We start from the raw sequence: 17,928 nt of genomic DNA on the forward strand, positions 1-17,928 counted from the left end.
TGTAATTAATACTTCTGAAATTTTCCTCATCCTCAGGAAAAGAGATTTAAGTGGGTCATGGTAGTAGATTATCTATTTTTTCAATGTATTTATTTTAATATTATTAAACTACCTTTATTCATTTGAAACTTTTCACAAATGCAAGTTTGTGCGTTAGTCAAAACTCATACGTAACTTTCTTGGTGTAATATTAAGATTGTCGTACCAAATGGACCAAAACAAGTTTTTTACTAATTCCAGTGAAATCTAGCTTCTCTGATACCTAATTTAGGCTTTTGCTTGTTCATTTAAATGGTTCATCTAATTTGTTGTATTTACACATTTTATAAGACAGATTAATTGAAAAAGGAAATTCTTATGAACAGATGCAATTTCATGCATTTTTCTTTCAAGCTGATGACTTTTCTTTCTTTGTTCCATGGTTGTTTAATTTAGAGTATATACACAATGATGATACTGTATATGAATAGAAATGGCCACATCCCATCCTTTATTTACTCAAACTTTCTACTTTCATACAGAGATAATTACTTATGCATCAACATGACTTACAGAAATCCATATCTTATTACATTTAAATAAACTTGTTCATAAATAGCTAGCTAGCTAGCTAGCTAGATAGATAGATAGATAGATAGATAGATAGATAGATAGATAGATAGATAGATAGATAGATAGATAGATAGATAGACAGACAAGCAAACAAAAACTTCTTATATAATGCTTAATCTTGCTAAAAGTAACAAAATCATGTTTACAAAAGATACATAGCAAAAAAAAAAACGAAAAGCTTATGAATTTAGCTTGTTTATATAATCTATGCAGAATCTGCCCTCACCCTTCTCTCAAATTTCATCCAGTAAAACAGTATGTTGGTGTGTGTTTTAGAGCTCGCCCATTGTCAGTCCAGTTTGATGGAGCTTAGTCGTTTGCTGCAAAGTTTGGAGATTTTGCAGAGGACACAGTCAGCACCGAGCTTCACAGATATGCAGGTAATGCACATACAGTACATGCATTCATACATACATTCATACATATATGTAAATATTAATCACCAACATCCCTGTATATATGGGTCTCATACTCTATTTATCTCATTTCTATTTAGTGTAAATAGGCCACTTATGCACATCTGGTTAGATGGTGATGAACTGCATTTCATTTACTCTGTACATGTACCTTGCACAATGACAATAAAGCTTAATCTAATCTATTATACACACAGGCACACACTCACATACACAGCCACATTAAAATGTGTTGCAGGTTTGGCAGACAGTGCAACAGATTAGTTTTTTGTGTATGTGTGTATGTGAGAAAGTGCTTTTCAGAACATAAAGTCCAAAAATATCATATGGAAATAATCATTTGTGATAGCCCACTCCATTAAAAAGCACTTTAATTTAAAAATAGCATGTTTAGAGCTTTTATATTATACCATCTATGCCCCATAACATATCATATATCTGTGTATTAGTCATTCATTCGCTGATGTACATTCAGTGCCTCTTTAGTGCTTTATCATAAGCACACCTTTGGTCTGAGTGCCTTTTTTATTTACTTTAATATTCTTTATTGTAATTTATGTACCAAAGGAAATTATATCCATTTTAAATTGACACTGTACTGATTTAAATCTTTTGACCGAGTTTGAGAATAAAACCAATACAGTGGTCCCCCGGGTAATCGAACGGCTCGGATATCGAACATTCCGGTTATCGAACGGCTTTCCGAACGAAATTTGGGTCCGGTGAACGAACAAAGTTCCAGTTATCGAACGCCACCCATGCATATTAGTGATATTTAGCGGTAAGAACAGTAATCATTTTGTTTCTTACTCTTGTGAAGTTGTTAATTTATACTTTTACCGAGCCAACACAAAATACCCGCAGAGATCGGGATAATCCGGCAAAAGGCAGTCCATAAATAATATCCGCAGTGCTTTACGGAGGAAGCCCGATTGCGATGAGCTCAATGTGGGCGGGGCACGCATGAGCGAAGGAACAGGGCATTCCCTGAAGCATCGAGGTATGACAGCCACCAAAGGGAGCATGGCAGGGGGATTCCTGACAGTATTAATACGGCTAAATACAGGAAAAAATGGTTAATTATTGGGTATTGGTGGAGTTCGGGAACGGATTAATTGGTTTTTCCATTATTTCTTATGGGATAATTAGGTCCGGTTTTCAAACATTTCAGATTTCGAACGGTTTTAAGGGACGAATTAAGTTCGATAACCGGGGGACCACTGTACTTTTCTTCACTGTTTATGCATTTTAGCAAGTGACAAGTCACCTAGTGTGCAGGGACTGTGATTGTTATTACTATATTACTTGTGTGTGGTGCGTGATAAAGTAGCCAAATCGTTTTTTATGTTTTACTAGTGTAATAATACCTAGGAATAGATAACATGCATTTTTGTTCCATGATTGTATTTCAAATACATTTAAATAAATTCAGTACAGGCTGAAAGTGAAGAGAATTGGCACAGAAACAACTGATACTGTAGGATTGGTCTGGGGAATTTATTTCAAGCACTTATTTGGATTGATTGCTTTACCATATTTTTTGCCAATTTATAGTACATAACATCACTTTTTACTGCCTTGCTTGTTACTGCTACAAGAATTGCTGCTCCATGCCTGAAACTCAGCTGTTGCTTTGTCGATAGCTAAAGTGGATTCAGGATTCCTAAGATGTGGCCCAGTTACTATACACTGTTTTCCTTCTGTTTTACTCACTGCACACATAGAACAACAAACATGCTTAAACTGCACTGCATGAGTTTTTTTTTTATTATTATTGTTTCATAACTTTCATTTGCTACATACTACAATATCATTTTAAAACCTGACCCCCACAATGTTATTACACCGAAACCCTGACATGCACTTTATTTTGTCATTTGCATGTTATTATATTTAACAGCTGTTATATCTAAAAAAAATCTCATTTGCTTTTCAGTTCTTAAGATGCTACATTTATGTGCTAATAAACTCCCATATGTGTGTTTGTGTGTGCGTGGTTTTAACTTAGAGTAATTGTGTAGATTTATCAAAGAAAGACAAGCGAGTCAGCAGAAGATGGAGAACTAAAAGTGTCAGCAAAGATACAAAAGTGCAACTGCAGGTACATTGTCTCTCTTGCTGTAATTCCCAATGAATTTCTTGGTTTGCTATGTGTTTTCTCTTCTCTTTTAAAATCTATTTAGCTGTTTCTCGACTCTGGAGTCATCTTTCAATTTGCACAGTTGTAATCACGGAACTTTAACTGGTGATAATCTATATTACAACTTTAACTGGTGGGAAGAAAAAAAAAGATTTTAGTCACTTTATGCCTTAACTTAACTTAACCCCTTAATCCCTTCTCTCATGAACACTTAAGCAGAGAGAGGACCAGCATGGAGTAATAATAAAATTGACTTTGCATTCTCAGCCGGTGCATCTGAATAAAACCTTGTCAGTTTATACTGAGATGTAAAAGGCAAATTCTCTGCTGGACTGCAGCAGTGGACTTAAGCCCATGGATTTAAAGTTTGCTGTGCCAGGTTAAGAATGAAGCTTTTGTCCTAGTTTTTGTCCTCTGGGATTTTTTGTTTACATGTATTTAAGGAAAAAAATGTATGGCATCCTATCTCATAATTTGTGTGGTTTTGTGTTTGTCAGGTACCGCTGAGCACAAGTATGTCACAGATGCGTCTTCATGCTTCAAACCCGAATCTATGTGCAGAGCTAGTTGATTACCAAACTCCAGTCGCCCGTCTGACTGATGGCATTGAGTGTGCCAGCGATTACATTAAACTGCAAGAAGACTTCTGCATCATCGCTCAGAAAGGTAGCATTCATTCAAATTCGCAAACATTAGTAGCTCACAATTCAAGGCCTCTTATTTAGGGTTACAGAAGAACATTTTGTTTTTAGTTGCTTTTAGTATGTAGTGTGTGTGTGTGTGTGTGTGTGTGTGTGTGTGTGTGTGTGTGTGTGTGTGTGTGTGTGTGTGTGTGTGTGTATATGTATTTAAAAATGAATGAATTTCTTGGTGCTCTAGTACACTCACTGCTGAAGTCTGCATTCAACACTGTTGCCATTGAGAAGGAGAAGATCAAACAGGTGCTGTCAGAGCAGGAGCTGTCAAGCCAATCAGCTCAGGTCATGACACTAAGACATTCATTATCACAGGTTATTACTGATTTCCTTATACTACTTATCTAAATATTGTTTCTAGCATGTACATGTAACTCAAAATGGGTTAATAAGACTGGAAGTAAGTTTTTACTATCTGATAGTATAATATATAATGAATATGTGTTTCTTATGGCATGTGTTTCTTATTCAATTATCTTTGATAGCAGGTTCATGAATTAGTGAGGGATTATGTAAATACTGTTTTCCAAAAGCTTCATGACTATAATTGGAGGGAAAAAAGGATTCCATTATCTTGGATAAATTGTAATGAAATTAAACTCATTTTGAATTCTGTATTTCCATCTATACAGGCCAGCACAAAAATGTACATAAAAATAAACATGAAATAAAAGTCAAAATTTTTGTTGTTTAATCGTGTGGTTCATCTTTTGTGCATTTAACATCTTTTACATCTTATAGGCCCTGTCTCAGAATGCAGAGCTGAAAACTCGGCTGAACCGAATCCACTCAGAGTCTGTGCTGTCAGAGCAGGTGGTCAGTGTTAACATCATCAGCAGTCCTGATGAGGTATGAACACCCCATGCTCACATTTCACCGTAAACCACAGTTCACTGAACTTTCGTCTGTACCTTAATTGAACTTCAGATTAAATCACCTTTTAGCTCCCTTTTACTTTGTATGATTATTATATTTTAGACAACTTCCTCAAATCAGCAAGACAAAGATCATGTTTGTATGTGTCCTTTGAATCTTTTTCTAATAGGCAAGTGAACAACTCCATGTTGGAATACCTCTCACTCAGCAGGCCTCCAATGAGAGCAGACTCTCCATGTCAGAATCCGTCTCTGAATTTTTTGATGCTCAGGAAGTTCTGCTTTCGGCCAGCTCATCTGAGAACGAGGTAAAAGGGGATGAGGTGGAGCATGTGAATCAAAAGGTTGAATTAGGTGATTGTGAACAGTTAGGATGAAAAAGTAAGACGACAGATTGGTTAAAAAAATGGAGAATTGACTTCGATTAAACCAGGGGTTGAGTTTGAGAATAGGTAAGAATATGAATGAAATGAAATAAGAGTGTGTGTGGGATAGGTTCTATGAAGTGAGAAAATCTATTAGTTGAGGTGGGTGGGCAAGATGGGTTGGATACATTTTGAAAAATTGAAAGAATGAACTAGATAGAAGCATAGATTGGATAATGGATTGGTTGACATAGGGAGATAGGTTGGATAAAATGAGGGCAATAATTTGGAGTGGATAACTGAAGAGAATGGGCTAGATGAGGAGGGTGAATTTTTATAGAAGTAGTCGGTTGAGGTAATAGGATATGTTGGGTGTGGTAAGGAAGGGGGGATAGTTGAATGAGGTGAGATGATGAAAATGAGAGGATGGGTTCTTAGAACCTATAGAACACTGCATGATCTGTGCTACATTACTAAGAAGGTGTCACTGGTAAAATTTGGAATGTATGGAAAATTTATTATCAGGTGCAAAAATAAAGTAAGTGACGTGATGTCTTTGTGATGTGTTTATGTATACATAATTAACACTTGGAAGAATCAATAAGGGTCCACTAACTAAAGCAGTGTCAAAAATATCCGGTCTTCGTTATATAAATTTATGTAAAAAAAATCCTTTTTGGTTACTGAGAATAAAATTGTCATAACAGTGATAAAACCATTAGTGTGTGTGTGTGTATGTGTGTGTGTGTGTGCATGCTTGTGAGAAAAAGAGAGAGATGCAGTAGTGCATAGTGCGCTTGCTCTATTGATTATGTCACTATCAGGAGTTTAAAAATGCTGCATTGTGTTACTCAGTACTGCAGAGTGCCAGAACAACAGACCAGATACATGCACAAACAGACACACACTGCAAACGCTCATTTAGTCAGCACTGGAGAGAGAATAATTCAGTATGCAGTACTCTGTTCAAATGGTAACCGAATAACTTGAACCAGTGCCGCCCTCTCTCTCTCCTTCTCTCTTTCCCTTCCCCCAGGGCTCTGATGATGAGTCTTACGTCAGTGATGTGAGTGATAACATTTCAGAGGACAACGCCAGCGTTACAGATAACGTTTCCCGGCAAAGTAAGCTTTACCCGTGCCTGGTCTGTCTCTTTTTTTCCCCTTTCTGTCTCTTATCCTTGACCCAAAGCACTCATGTCCATTAGAGAAAGTAGCTAATATGATCTAAGTGCAATCTTTTGTACTGCCTTTTAAAACACGCCCAGACCCACATGCATTTATAAATAAATAGTCTTTCTCCATGTCTCTTTTAACACTGTTTATTCAGTCAGAGAAGCCCTGTTTTTTGCCAGCTGGGTTCTTGGTCAGTGAATGCTGTGGTATTGTGTGAGCAGTGTTGCTCTGTTCTAAAGCAAATCTAATATAGAAACAGCTACACTGATTAATCATTTATCATTTCACTATTCTAATCAAATTGTGGATCTGTTATTAGACCAAGTCTATAGGGCAAAATCAAATGGAGTTCTCACAACAATCTCATTTAAATGAATTTTTAATTGAAAGATGTTTTTGATGGTTGTGTATTCACCCTTGGAAATTAAACTTTGCTGAAAATTATGAAAAGAACTAAGACCACAATATATGGCATATTATTCAGTTCCACTGCTTCTCATGACAGGAAGGAGAAAGAATACTATAGAAATTAAACTTGAATACATTTTATAGTAGTCAATGTGCATTTTTTTATCACAATAGATTTACTGTCCTTTGACAATAACATACAGACATTATTGTCAAAACAGCTGCCAACAAAAGTGAGTACACCCTAAGTGATAACAGCTGTACATCGTGTAACTATGCAAAGCCACAGGTCCTGTTCATCATATTCATGTTTTTGTCTGCTTGACAGGACCATACAAATTTGTTTATCTTGTATTAGAGCAGGTACTTTGAGTATAATTCTCTCATACTGACCACTGGATGTTCAACATGGCACCTCATGGCAAAGAACTCTCTGAACATTTGAGAATTAGAATTGTTTCTCTCCACAAATATGTCAGAGGCTATATGAAGATCGGTAACACCCTGAAACTGAGTTACAGTACAGTGGCCAGGTTCATACAGAGGTTTTCCAAGACAGGTTCCACTTGGAACAGGCCTCACAAAGGGTCCATCAAAGACGTTGAGTCCTTGTGCTGTGCGTCAGGTGCAGAAGCTGGCATGTGTGCTGCAGCATTGCTTCAGCGGTTGCAGAAGCGGAAGATCTGCTTGTCAGTGCTCAGACCATACGCCGCGCAGTGCAACAAGTCGGTTTGCATGACCATGGTCCCAGAAGGAAGCCTCTTCTGAAGCTGACTCAAAGAAAGCCCTCAAACAGTTTGCTGAATACAACCTGTCCAAGAGCATGAATTACTGGAACCATGTCCTGTGGGCTGATGAGACTTAGATAAACTTGTTTGGCTCAGATGGTGTCCACCTGAAGTGTGAGGGGTGTACTCACTTTTGTGAGATACAGTAGCTGTTAGGTTTGGAGAAAGAAGTCTTGGTTTTAAGATACAATGTCATCTCTCCTACTGTTTTATTCAATTTCGATAGTCATTTAGTTAGGAAAGAAAATTGCTGAGAATTGTATCCATGCTGTTTGCCATTCAGCACCTAACTAAAGTATAAGTCTTTTAGTGCCATCATATTCTGTAATTTTTTTGTTTGACATTTGTGGACTTTTTAAATAAGTACAATAGATCTGCACTCTTTACAAGATATTGCACTCAGTTTACAAGACATTCCTGATCTGTTTGCATTTGTAATTTAATCTTATGTAATCTTGATCAGACAACTGAAAATGTGTGCTTAGGTGTAAATCAGCTATTAGTCTCATAACCACTTCTCCCTGTACTTCATCCCCTCAGTGCCGAATGGAGATGTGGCTGGGGGAGTGTTTCGAAATGGGAGGCGTATATGTCTGCCCACTCCTTCTCCCGACATCTCCAATATTAACCTGTGGAATATCCTGAGGAACAATATCGGTAAAGACTTGTCCAAAGTGGCCATGCCTGTGGAGCTAAATGAGCCACTTAACACTCTGCAGCATATGTGTGAGGAGCTGGAGTACACCGAGCTGCTGGACAAAGCGGCTGAGACTGATGACCCCTATGAACGCATGGTAAGTTCTATAAAGCTTATTATCATTTACAGAATGGTGTGGATTCTATGTTTTAGAGTACCTTGGCATAGTAAGAAATATCTCTTCCTTTATTAAGCTCAGCATTTTCTTTGACTAAAACTTCCAGACAGAAATTTTAGTGTTCTTATAGGCTATTTACTTATTGAAATAGGTATTTGCTGATCTCTGTATTCAAATTTCAAACCTTTGATAGATATTTATATTGGGACATTTTTCTGTATCCACACTTACATACATGATTATTGTATATTACTATATATACCATATATTATTACCTACTGCATCTTATGTACCTTAGTCACCCTCGTCCCTGTATATATGGACCTCATACCCTAATTATCTACTGTTATTTATTGTAAATAGGCCACTTATGCTCTTCTGGTTAGATGCTAACTGCATTTCATTGGCTCTGTACATGTACCTGCACAGTGACAATGAAGTTCAATCTAATCTAATCGAATCGAATCTAATCTAATGATTAACTTGAATTAACTTGAACTTCTTTTATCTAAACTTGCTAGGTATTTCTTATATAGAGCTCTTGTGACAAGAGTAATTATTTTGTGTTCAAACCACCAATTTTAAAAATTAAGGATTTTCCTTTAAGATTGCAAAATATATGGGTATAAAAATTATGGATGGATGCTTATTGGGCCCAGTTCTTTTTTTAGGCTTTTATGCTACATTGAGTTCCTGAATGAATGAATTGTGTCCTTGGTTAATTTGAGCTCTTCTTTAAAGAAAAACCCATGATTTAATGAAAGAGCCTTTTTAGTGTGCTAAAATTTGGTTCTTCGGAAAACTATTGTGCCCATTCAAGATGGTGTTTTCTTCTAACTCCTCCATTTCCATCAAATAAGACATTTTTTTTTACAAGAACAAATATTTAGGGATCTTTTTGGCCCTGATGCCATTCCATATTTGGTTTGAATCATGTACATTGGATTGTGGTTAAAATAAATTATTAAACTGTTAGTGGTGCTCTTCTCAATACTGATCCTCGCTCAAGCTCTATTTAGAATTGTGCCTACCAGAAACCCACCTGTGTTTTCGACAAACTCTGCCCTGTGTGGTGTGTGTGAATGTATGAGTAGTGCTTAAGTGCATGTGCAGCTTTACAAATGGTTCGTCATTTTGCTTGCTTGACTCAACCTTGTATAGCTCTGAATGTGTACAAGTTGGCAGAATGCATAATGACCAACAGCAAACTATCCTACATATACAAATTGTATAGAATCGTTCAACCTATCATAAAGTAAAAATAAATATTGTGTGGTAAGAGTGGGAGGAGCTGAAATCTCTCTCATATACCTAGCAGAACAAAATTATCTATCGAAGAAGAATTTCGCCTACAGCAAGTAAGTACAAGAGACTGTGTGCATGTGTTTGGGATGCACACTTATGGTTAGGTAGTAAATGTTCTCTGACTTACCAGTTTGCATGCTGTGTCCTTTAAAGTGTCATCTGTCTAAAGGCTTCAGATTCTTGAGAGAATTCAGGATTCACATGAGACATGTGCTAGATCTCATTCGATTTGATTTCTTAAGTGGGTTTTTCTTTCCTTGAACGCCTTCTTTTTTTATAGAGATCCAGTCAGCACTAATTTACTTGAATAATTTGCTTAGCTGTGTCTGGTGTGTATCTCCTGCTAATGTGTGCGTAGGCGCTGGTAGCTGCGTTTGCTGTCTCAGCGTACTCCTCCACATACTACCGTGCAGGCAGCAAACCCTTTAACCCCATACTGGGTGAGACGTACGAATGTATCCGAGAAGACAAGGGCTTCTGCTTCTTTTCTGAACAGGTAAGAAGCAACTTCAGTGTGCACTTTTTTTTTTTTTTACTTAATTACACAATTATACAGTCTACATTAAAACAGTTGAAAAATGTGCAAGATGCTGATCACAGTGATGTAAAGCAGGTCAATTGAAAGCAGTATCAAATTTACTAAGAGAAGTATGCTGTTATAACAGTGCTAAAGTTATTATGCAACATCTCTCCGAGTGCACATGACCACACATTTGTGCAAGGCCAGAGAGAATCTCCTATGGAGAAATTGCAGAACTTTGTCAGCACACTTACACACTCTAGGTGTTTGTTTACACTCACTGTCCATTTTATTAATACAATACAACTGCACATTCATGCAAATGCAAATATATCATACATGTGCATGATCATTTTCTGCTCACTGGACCTGCCTGATTATCCTGACTTTTGGCTGGAGTTCTCATCAACTGGAAAAAAAACTTGCTGCTTGTGAGGATGGCTCCACATGAACAGCTTAAATATACACGAGGGCTACTGGCTACTGTTATGGGTTAAATTCAAGAACCTGAAGATGGACTATAATGAATATAAACAGTTTGCTCCAATGCAGCTTAAGGCCGCAGTTGCCATGAACAGGTTTGCACTCAAGTGCCCCTCAGTGAAAAATTGATAATGTCGACAGTAATGAAAATATAATGAATGGGCTTTCGCTGTCACCCAGATGGCGATAGGGCTTTTCTTGAGCCTGGTTTCTTTCACGATTTCTATTTCATAATCATCACAGGCCTGCTATTTAAGGATGACTATTTCATGACATTAAAATTTATATTTGTAATCTTTAAATTTCTGTCAAGCTGCTTTGTAATATTGTAAAAAAATTACATTTTACAAACACTATACAGATAATATTTTGATGGAATTGAATGTACATGTGCACAATGTGGTTGTGAAATTTTGTTCATCCACTGACAGAAATACTCTGATGTCTGTTGCGGTAATCATTACTCTAATTGTAACTATAGATTCACCTACTCTGTTGTATACATGCTTTCTTACAGCAGGGGCTCCAGAGCAATGGGCTACTAGTTTGAATTTTATTTTAGGTGTATCACTATTAAATGCAGAACAAAACCAGGAATGATACAAAATTTTAAATAAAACTGTTTCTATTGCTTAAATATCTTTCATCCTATGTCTATGAATTAGTATCATAGTATTTAACTAATGCCCAAAATCAAATTCTCCAAAATATTAATTATGTGTGATTTATATTGTAAAGAATTTCCAGAATTTGTTATAGAGCTTTAGTTCACTAACATATTTAATAATCTTTTTCAGGCTTTACTCACCTCAGTTAATGTCTCCTTCAGCTCACTTGTGTATTTGTGTCTGTGTTCAGGTGAGCCACCACCCCCCAGTCTCTGCCTGCCACTGTGAGTCCAAAAACTTTACCTTTTGGCAAGGTAAGACTGAATTATTAATTTGCATGATTATTGAATTTTTTTTTCTTTGTTTCTCCTCTTCTTATGTCTCTCTCTGAATCTAATATAAACTGGACATTAAAATAAGCCGTGGAGTTTCCCAGCTGTGCTCAGTAAAATTAGTACAGTACACATTAAACCTCAGTTTCCAGGATTCTGTTTGCTTTTCCAAGCTCAACTAAATATAGTTTGTCATATTGCCACTAGAAGGCAAGGCTGATGATACTGGTTAGGAAAAAAATACTTATGTTTGGGCATTTTTTTATATCTTGTTGGGGAGCAAATATTTCAGTCAAAAAAGAAAAAACGCCTATCTAAGAGTTTTCACTTTTGAAGACATTTGTCAGGTCCCCAAAATGTCCTCATTATATGCCTATAATTTTTATAGGCATAAAATTAATTAGCTGCATTAATAATTCTATCAGTGTAAGGTCTTCAAAAGGATACTAATACAGATTTGTGTTTTTGTAATGTATTAGATGTCAGATGGAAGAATAAGTTCTGGGGGAAGTCTATGGAAATCCTCCCCATTGGCATCATCAATGTCATGCTTCCCAGGTACCCGATTTGTTTTTGCATTTTATTGGTTTATTAAAGTAAATATTGAAATGTAAGTAATTCATTTGAAACAACTTTTTTGTTTTAATAACAAATGTTTGGTGGGTGATTGTCCTCAAAGGCATGGATCTTAGTCCTACTAAACACATTATTGCGTGTTTTAAAGGTATGGTGACCATTATGAGTGGAATAAAGTGACCACATGTGTGCACAACATTCTGAGTGGTAGAAGGTGGATCGAGCACTATGGCGAGATCACCATCCGAAACACCAAGAGTAGTGCCTGCATCTGCAAACTTACCTTCATCAAGGTATTCAGCTATCACACACCCTCTCACTTCTTTCTTAGCCTCTTGCTTTTCCTGTCTATATTCATTTCTTCTTTGTGTTTCTGTACATGTGCATATAGGGTAACTACTGGAGTTCCAATGTGAACGAGGTGCAGGGTTTTGTGATGGACCAGGAAGGGAAGGTGGTCCACCGGCTCTTCGGGAAATGGCATGAAGGTCTTTACTGTGGTGTACCACCCTCTGCTAAGTGTATCTGGAGACCAGGTATTATTAATTGGATGTCCTTTATATTGCTGTATAAAATGGCAGACAAGTGTATTATTTGATTTGTTTATTGTGCTGGGTTTAAAATGGAAATTGCGCTTTTGCAGGCTCGATGCCTACAGACTATGAGCTTTACTACGGATTTACCAGGTTTGCCATTGAGCTGAATGAGCTTTGTCCAGAGATGAGGGAGTTGCTTCCACCTACAGATGCTCGCTTCCGACCAGATCAGAGGTATACACGTACGCATTCACACACACACACACACACACTCACCTAACAAATTTCACTGTTAAAATATAATTTGTAGTGTCATAATGGTTCAGTTTTAATAACAAATCCCATCATGTAATTCTGAGCTCACCCCAGCCATCACATAAAGCTACAAAGTGAACAGAGGTCATTCATTTTTAGTGTAAGCTGGTCATTTACAGTAGAAGGGTACATTAGCAATGCAAAGCTGGCAGGAAGAGGGCTATGATAAAATTGACTAGAGTTTGACTAGTCAATGGTGATTTGTTTCTTTTATTTCCTCTGTCTTTTTTTGTATTTCACACTTGTTTCTACTCATAGCTTTTGAACTAGCCATTTGTGTAGCAGTGCTGTGGGCTTAAAAGGTTTTATTTATCCAAAATAGAAAATCATTGGCTTTTGGATATCTCAAACATGTTTAGTCCACTGTTTTTACTATTGCATTGCACCTGCTCCTTAAAAATCATGATCTTGCCACACATGTATGGGCTTTTACATACAGTGTCTGTAAAAAGTTTGGAAACACTTAACCTTTTATTGCTTTTGAGACACATACATGTTCCTTTTGTTTATATGGAACAAACTAGGTAAAAGACAAAAACACATAAGAATTGGACAGTGAAAGACTGAAAGAAAGTTCTGTGGAAAGATAAGTGCAAATTTGAGATTTTTGCTTCTAACAGAAGAACTTGTGTAAGACGGAGAACAGGAGAGATGATGTTAGCAGTCTCACACCCACAGTCAAACATGAAGGTGGAAGCTTAAAGTTTTGTGGTTGTTTTAGAGCTGAAAGGAAAACTAAACCAATATGGCCGACATGTCTGGACTGTGGCTAATTGCAACAAACTCTACCATTTAATGAGACACTAACCTAAAGTATACATACAAGCTCGTTAAACATTATTTAGAGAAAAAACAGTTGGTTGGAGGGTTATTTAGCATGAAATGGCCTGCCCAGTCACTGCTCCTAAATCCTATTTAACTGCTCTCAACTGGATCGCAAGATTAGAAAGGAATATCCAACTCACAAAGAATACCTCTGGCAAGTTTTACAAGAGGCATGGAAAAGTATTTCATTCCAGTGTTTGGTTACATGAACTTACTGGATGTGAAGAGTGTGTAAATCTTTTATTCATGCTAAGGGAGGATTTTTCAATTTATATAAAGTAAACAGCTGTACATTTATATATTTGTTTGCTCAAAGTGAATCTTCATAACAATAAACTACCCTGTTTGTTGTATATAAACAAAGAGGAACATGTATGTGCCTTTCACAAGTGGCGTTTACAAACGTTTAACAGGTAATGTAGGAGTTAATAATTTCAATCTAAAAATGTGCTTATATTTACATTGGTACCTAGAAATAGTACAGAACATAAAATCTTAAATGTTCCATATCTTTCTGTTTATTTCCAATTTTGAATAAAAACAATCACAGGTCCTGAGTGTTTCCTCAGATTTTTGGGTCCCACATTATCATTGTATATTTAGTAACTAGCTCATGGGAATATCATTGTTAGTGCGGATGCTGTGAAACTATGGCAACCTGCAGTTGTAATTTGATAGCTCTAAAATATTAATACATGCAAATGCTTGCTTCAGATGAGAGCCGTATGCGCACACACATAGATGCATGATTACAAACATATACACATACTCTAATAAACCACTGTGGAAAGCATTAAGCATGCTAGATACAAACACACACACCTACTCACATAGGGGCCTCCTATTCTTATGACTCATTACTCTGCAGTCAAAGATATATTCTACAGAGATACGAAATGCTACTGCCATCTTCTGGAGGGGACAATTATTGCAATTTCAGGTGCCTGTTTTCCATCAGATTGACATCCTAAACGTTTGACTTCTGAAACATTATGGTGTTATTTTATATCCACTTGCTTAGGTATCTGGAGGAGGGGAAGCTGGAGTTAGCTGCAGCTGAGAAACAGAGGATTGAGGAGCTTCAGAGAGCGAGGAGGAAGTGGCACGAAGAAAGCAACACCAAACATCAGCCCCGCTTTTTTAAGTGAGTATATTATCACATTTTGCTTTCTGAATGCACATTCAGCCTAGTTGTAGTATAATCAGTAGTCAGATATAATATTTTATATATGAAGAACACTTAGAAAAAGTTTCCCAAATACAATATGGGAACTTATTACTGAATACTGTATATGACAGTCAAGTATTATTGCACCATAATGTATACCAGCCTTTTAAAAAGTTACATCTAAGAGCTGCTCCAATATGCTAATATAAGTAATCTAAATTGATCTTTGCTATGTTATATTGTTTAATGGGTGAAGAGGTTTTTGGGGTGTTTCTAAGTTTCAAATTCATCAGGATTTGATATGGATAATTGAAAGTTAAATGTAGGAGCGCTTGTGCACTTGTCTGTTGTCAAACATTTCTCTGTGGAACCTGCTACGTCAGTGGGCTCCTCGACTGACATCAGCAGCTGACCTCATTAAGACCCTTACTGCTGAATGAGCACAAATCCCCCACAGCATGCCCTAAAATCAATAGAAAGCCTTCCCAGAATAGTGGAGGTTATTGTAAGAGTTAAAAGGGAATAACTATGTAATGTTTAAATAGAACATATGGATGTCCACAAACCTTTGACTGTATAGTATACATTGTTCAATACAAAGACAGGTTTCAATTTCAGACCAAGATTCAGTCTATATAAAATTCAAGGGGCTTTTCCCAGCCCCTTATTGCTGGTAGATTGAATTTCTGTTAGCACTCATGTAAAACAAATTATAATTATAACATAAATTCTGAGGTGAAATGTTTTTTCTGTAATGACTACAACTTATAGACATATTGTGATGCCGAATGATGTACTTACCGAATGCTGTTAGTTTTGAGTTTAAGGAATATTCTGGAAGTGGTGGTTGGGTAATGAATAAGGTTATGGGTTCTCTAGCAACCCAGGGTTTCCATGTATGTCTCCATGGGCATTATTAAATAGTCAATTATTCTCAGCGGTTTGTGCTCTACCTGTAGAATAGACTCAAATTGCGCTTTCAACACGGTTGTACTCTAGATGCTTAATACTATCCTTCGCTTCATCGACTTTCAATCTGTTCATGTTTTCATTCACAGAAAAACTGTAGACTTAAACCAGAGAGAGAGGTGGGTGTCCAATAACACATACTGGGAGCTGCGTAAGGATCCTGGCTTCCAAAAGCTGGAAAACCTTCAACTGTGGTAGCATCTAAATGCTTGTACAAAACATATCACCATTGCTACAGACTCCAGAAGCTTTACCTATGCACAGTACGGCTTACATTGAAGCGCAGCGGCACGGGACTTTACTGGCGGCTCTCACTCGGCTCCTGAGGGACGGCTGAGGACAGACTCTGCACATGCTGCACCACATCTCCCTATCCACAGCCTCTCTCACTGGACTAACATATAGAGACAGGGTCGTTGTCACAGCAACTGCCTGGGAGTTGTAGATCTGTCTGTCCTGTTGAAGCCCGTCAGGCTTCCTGTTACGCCCTTGCCTTAACAAGCCGCTTCTTAATAACCCAGTTTTATGCTTTTAGTGAAATCTGTTTGATTTCTTCACATTTAGACCGGCAGTGTGAATTTTATCTCTTGGTTACATAGACAGTATCGACAGAATATCCTGCATGTTTAGGTGGCAGCTTTCGTTGGCATATGCTATACCGACTTGTTGGCATATCATTTGTAGTTTTAAAATGTAATGGTATTTTTGTAAGCTGTCAGAGCTGAGAACCTCATTGCCAGCGCAGGGACAAGAAGTATTTCCCAACAGCAGGGCACATATAAACCAGCCAGTTCTTTTCCTTTCATTCAGCACCGCCAGCTCTCCTTCAACTCTTTAGTGACTATGAAGTGGACTTGCCTAAGTGACACTGGTTTTAGTTTTATACCACAGTCTGTTAAGTTTCATTCTAAATATATTTGCTTATACTTTAAAAAGAAATACACCCTCAAAGCATTCTGAGCCTGCTGAAAAGCTGCAGCATAAACGAGAGGCCTAAATGTGTTTAAAGACCCTAAAATCTCGGCCACTTTGTGCAGTATGCCTGTCAGTGTCTTTGTTTATAGCATTGCTTACAGTACATCCAGCCAGAAGACTTTCTAGATTTTCTAGTTTGTAAACTTCACACAGCAATCACCATAAGATTGGCCATCAATCCCCAGGCACATATATTTAGCATCTCTAAAAAAAAGTTATAATTGTTTAGTTTTTAAAGGATTAAATCCTTAAAACGTTTTAAATGTTGAATTTGGAGGATTGTAAAATATAAGTGAAATGTAATTGTAAACTGTTCTTCCATTTGCTGTGTGTGTGTGTGTGTGTGTGTGTGTGTGTGTGTGTGTGTGTTTGCGTGCGCACGCACCAGGATCAGGACATCTTTAATCTCAGTTGTTCTTTTCTTACATCAGTGACACCCAGTGGCCACTCTGTTGTTGTTTCTTTTTTTTAAGAATATAGATTTAAGTTTGAAATGAAACATAAGATAACTTTCTTAATATCTATTACAATGCAGTCATAATGTAGTAAATATGTTACTGGATCTCTAATTCTAATAATAAACCTCAACCTTTGTTTAGGAAGTCAACTTAAACAAAGATCTTATTGCTTATATCATGTTGCAGGCAGTGTTTAGAATCAGTTTCTGCTTCCAACCAAAGACGAGTTTTAATTTTTTATTTAATGCAAATTTCCCAGTGTTTCATCAGATGTGTAAATATTTCTATTTTACCTAGAAGACTTGCACCCATGAGACAAAATTTCAGGTTTTGCTTCAGTGATTATTTTAAACATTGTTTTAAATAATATTTCTTGACGCACAGTTTTAAACACATTGACCACAAAACATATTTCTATAAAGAGATTGTTTTGTTGGGCTTGATCGTGCCCAGTTCTTTCTGTTCCACCCACAGGAGACAGTGTCAGGCGATCACTTTAACTAGTTACAGAGATTATAGGGGGAAAATATTCTCGCTTTAGAATATCGTCACTAGATTACCAAAATTCT

At 36.9% G+C, this 17,928-nt stretch overlaps 1 protein-coding gene across 4 annotated transcripts in view; it reads left to right on the plus strand.

Moving 5' to 3' along the window:
• osbpl6 (oxysterol binding protein-like 6) overlaps positions 1-17,532 on the plus strand; it is a 43,550-nt gene extending 26,018 nt beyond the window's left edge. For 2 of the 4 annotated variants that reach the window (XM_046845325.1, XM_046845326.1), the window contains exons 8-23: positions 889-992; positions 3,037-3,129; positions 3,666-3,834; positions 4,048-4,178; positions 4,605-4,712; positions 4,909-5,046; positions 6,140-6,227; positions 8,015-8,268; positions 9,953-10,090; positions 11,456-11,519; positions 12,017-12,095; positions 12,262-12,406; positions 12,505-12,649; positions 12,757-12,883; positions 14,811-14,933; positions 16,016-17,532. In XM_046845325.1, the coding sequence (XP_046701281.1) occupies positions 889-992; positions 3,037-3,129; positions 3,666-3,834; positions 4,048-4,178; positions 4,605-4,712; positions 4,909-5,046; positions 6,140-6,227; positions 8,015-8,268; positions 9,953-10,090; positions 11,456-11,519; positions 12,017-12,095; positions 12,262-12,406; positions 12,505-12,649; positions 12,757-12,883; positions 14,811-14,933; positions 16,016-16,124 (2,015 nt within the window). In that variant the 3' untranslated portion in view covers positions 16,125-17,532. The remainder of the gene's footprint in view (positions 1-888; positions 993-3,036; positions 3,130-3,665; positions 3,835-4,047; positions 4,179-4,604; positions 4,713-4,908; positions 5,047-6,139; positions 6,228-8,014; positions 8,269-9,952; positions 10,091-11,455; positions 11,520-12,016; positions 12,096-12,261; positions 12,407-12,504; positions 12,650-12,756; positions 12,884-14,810; positions 14,934-16,015) is intronic. The other 2 variants (XM_046845327.1, XM_046845328.1) reach the window with 2 other exon arrangements.
• The last annotated feature ends 396 nt before the right edge of the window (positions 17,533-17,928 follow it).

The sequence above is a fragment of the Silurus meridionalis genome, chromosome 3 (genome assembly GCF_014805685.1).
Source record: "Silurus meridionalis isolate SWU-2019-XX chromosome 3, ASM1480568v1, whole genome shotgun sequence".
In the NCBI taxonomy this organism is placed as follows: Eukaryota; Metazoa; Chordata; class Actinopteri; order Siluriformes; family Siluridae; genus Silurus; species Silurus meridionalis.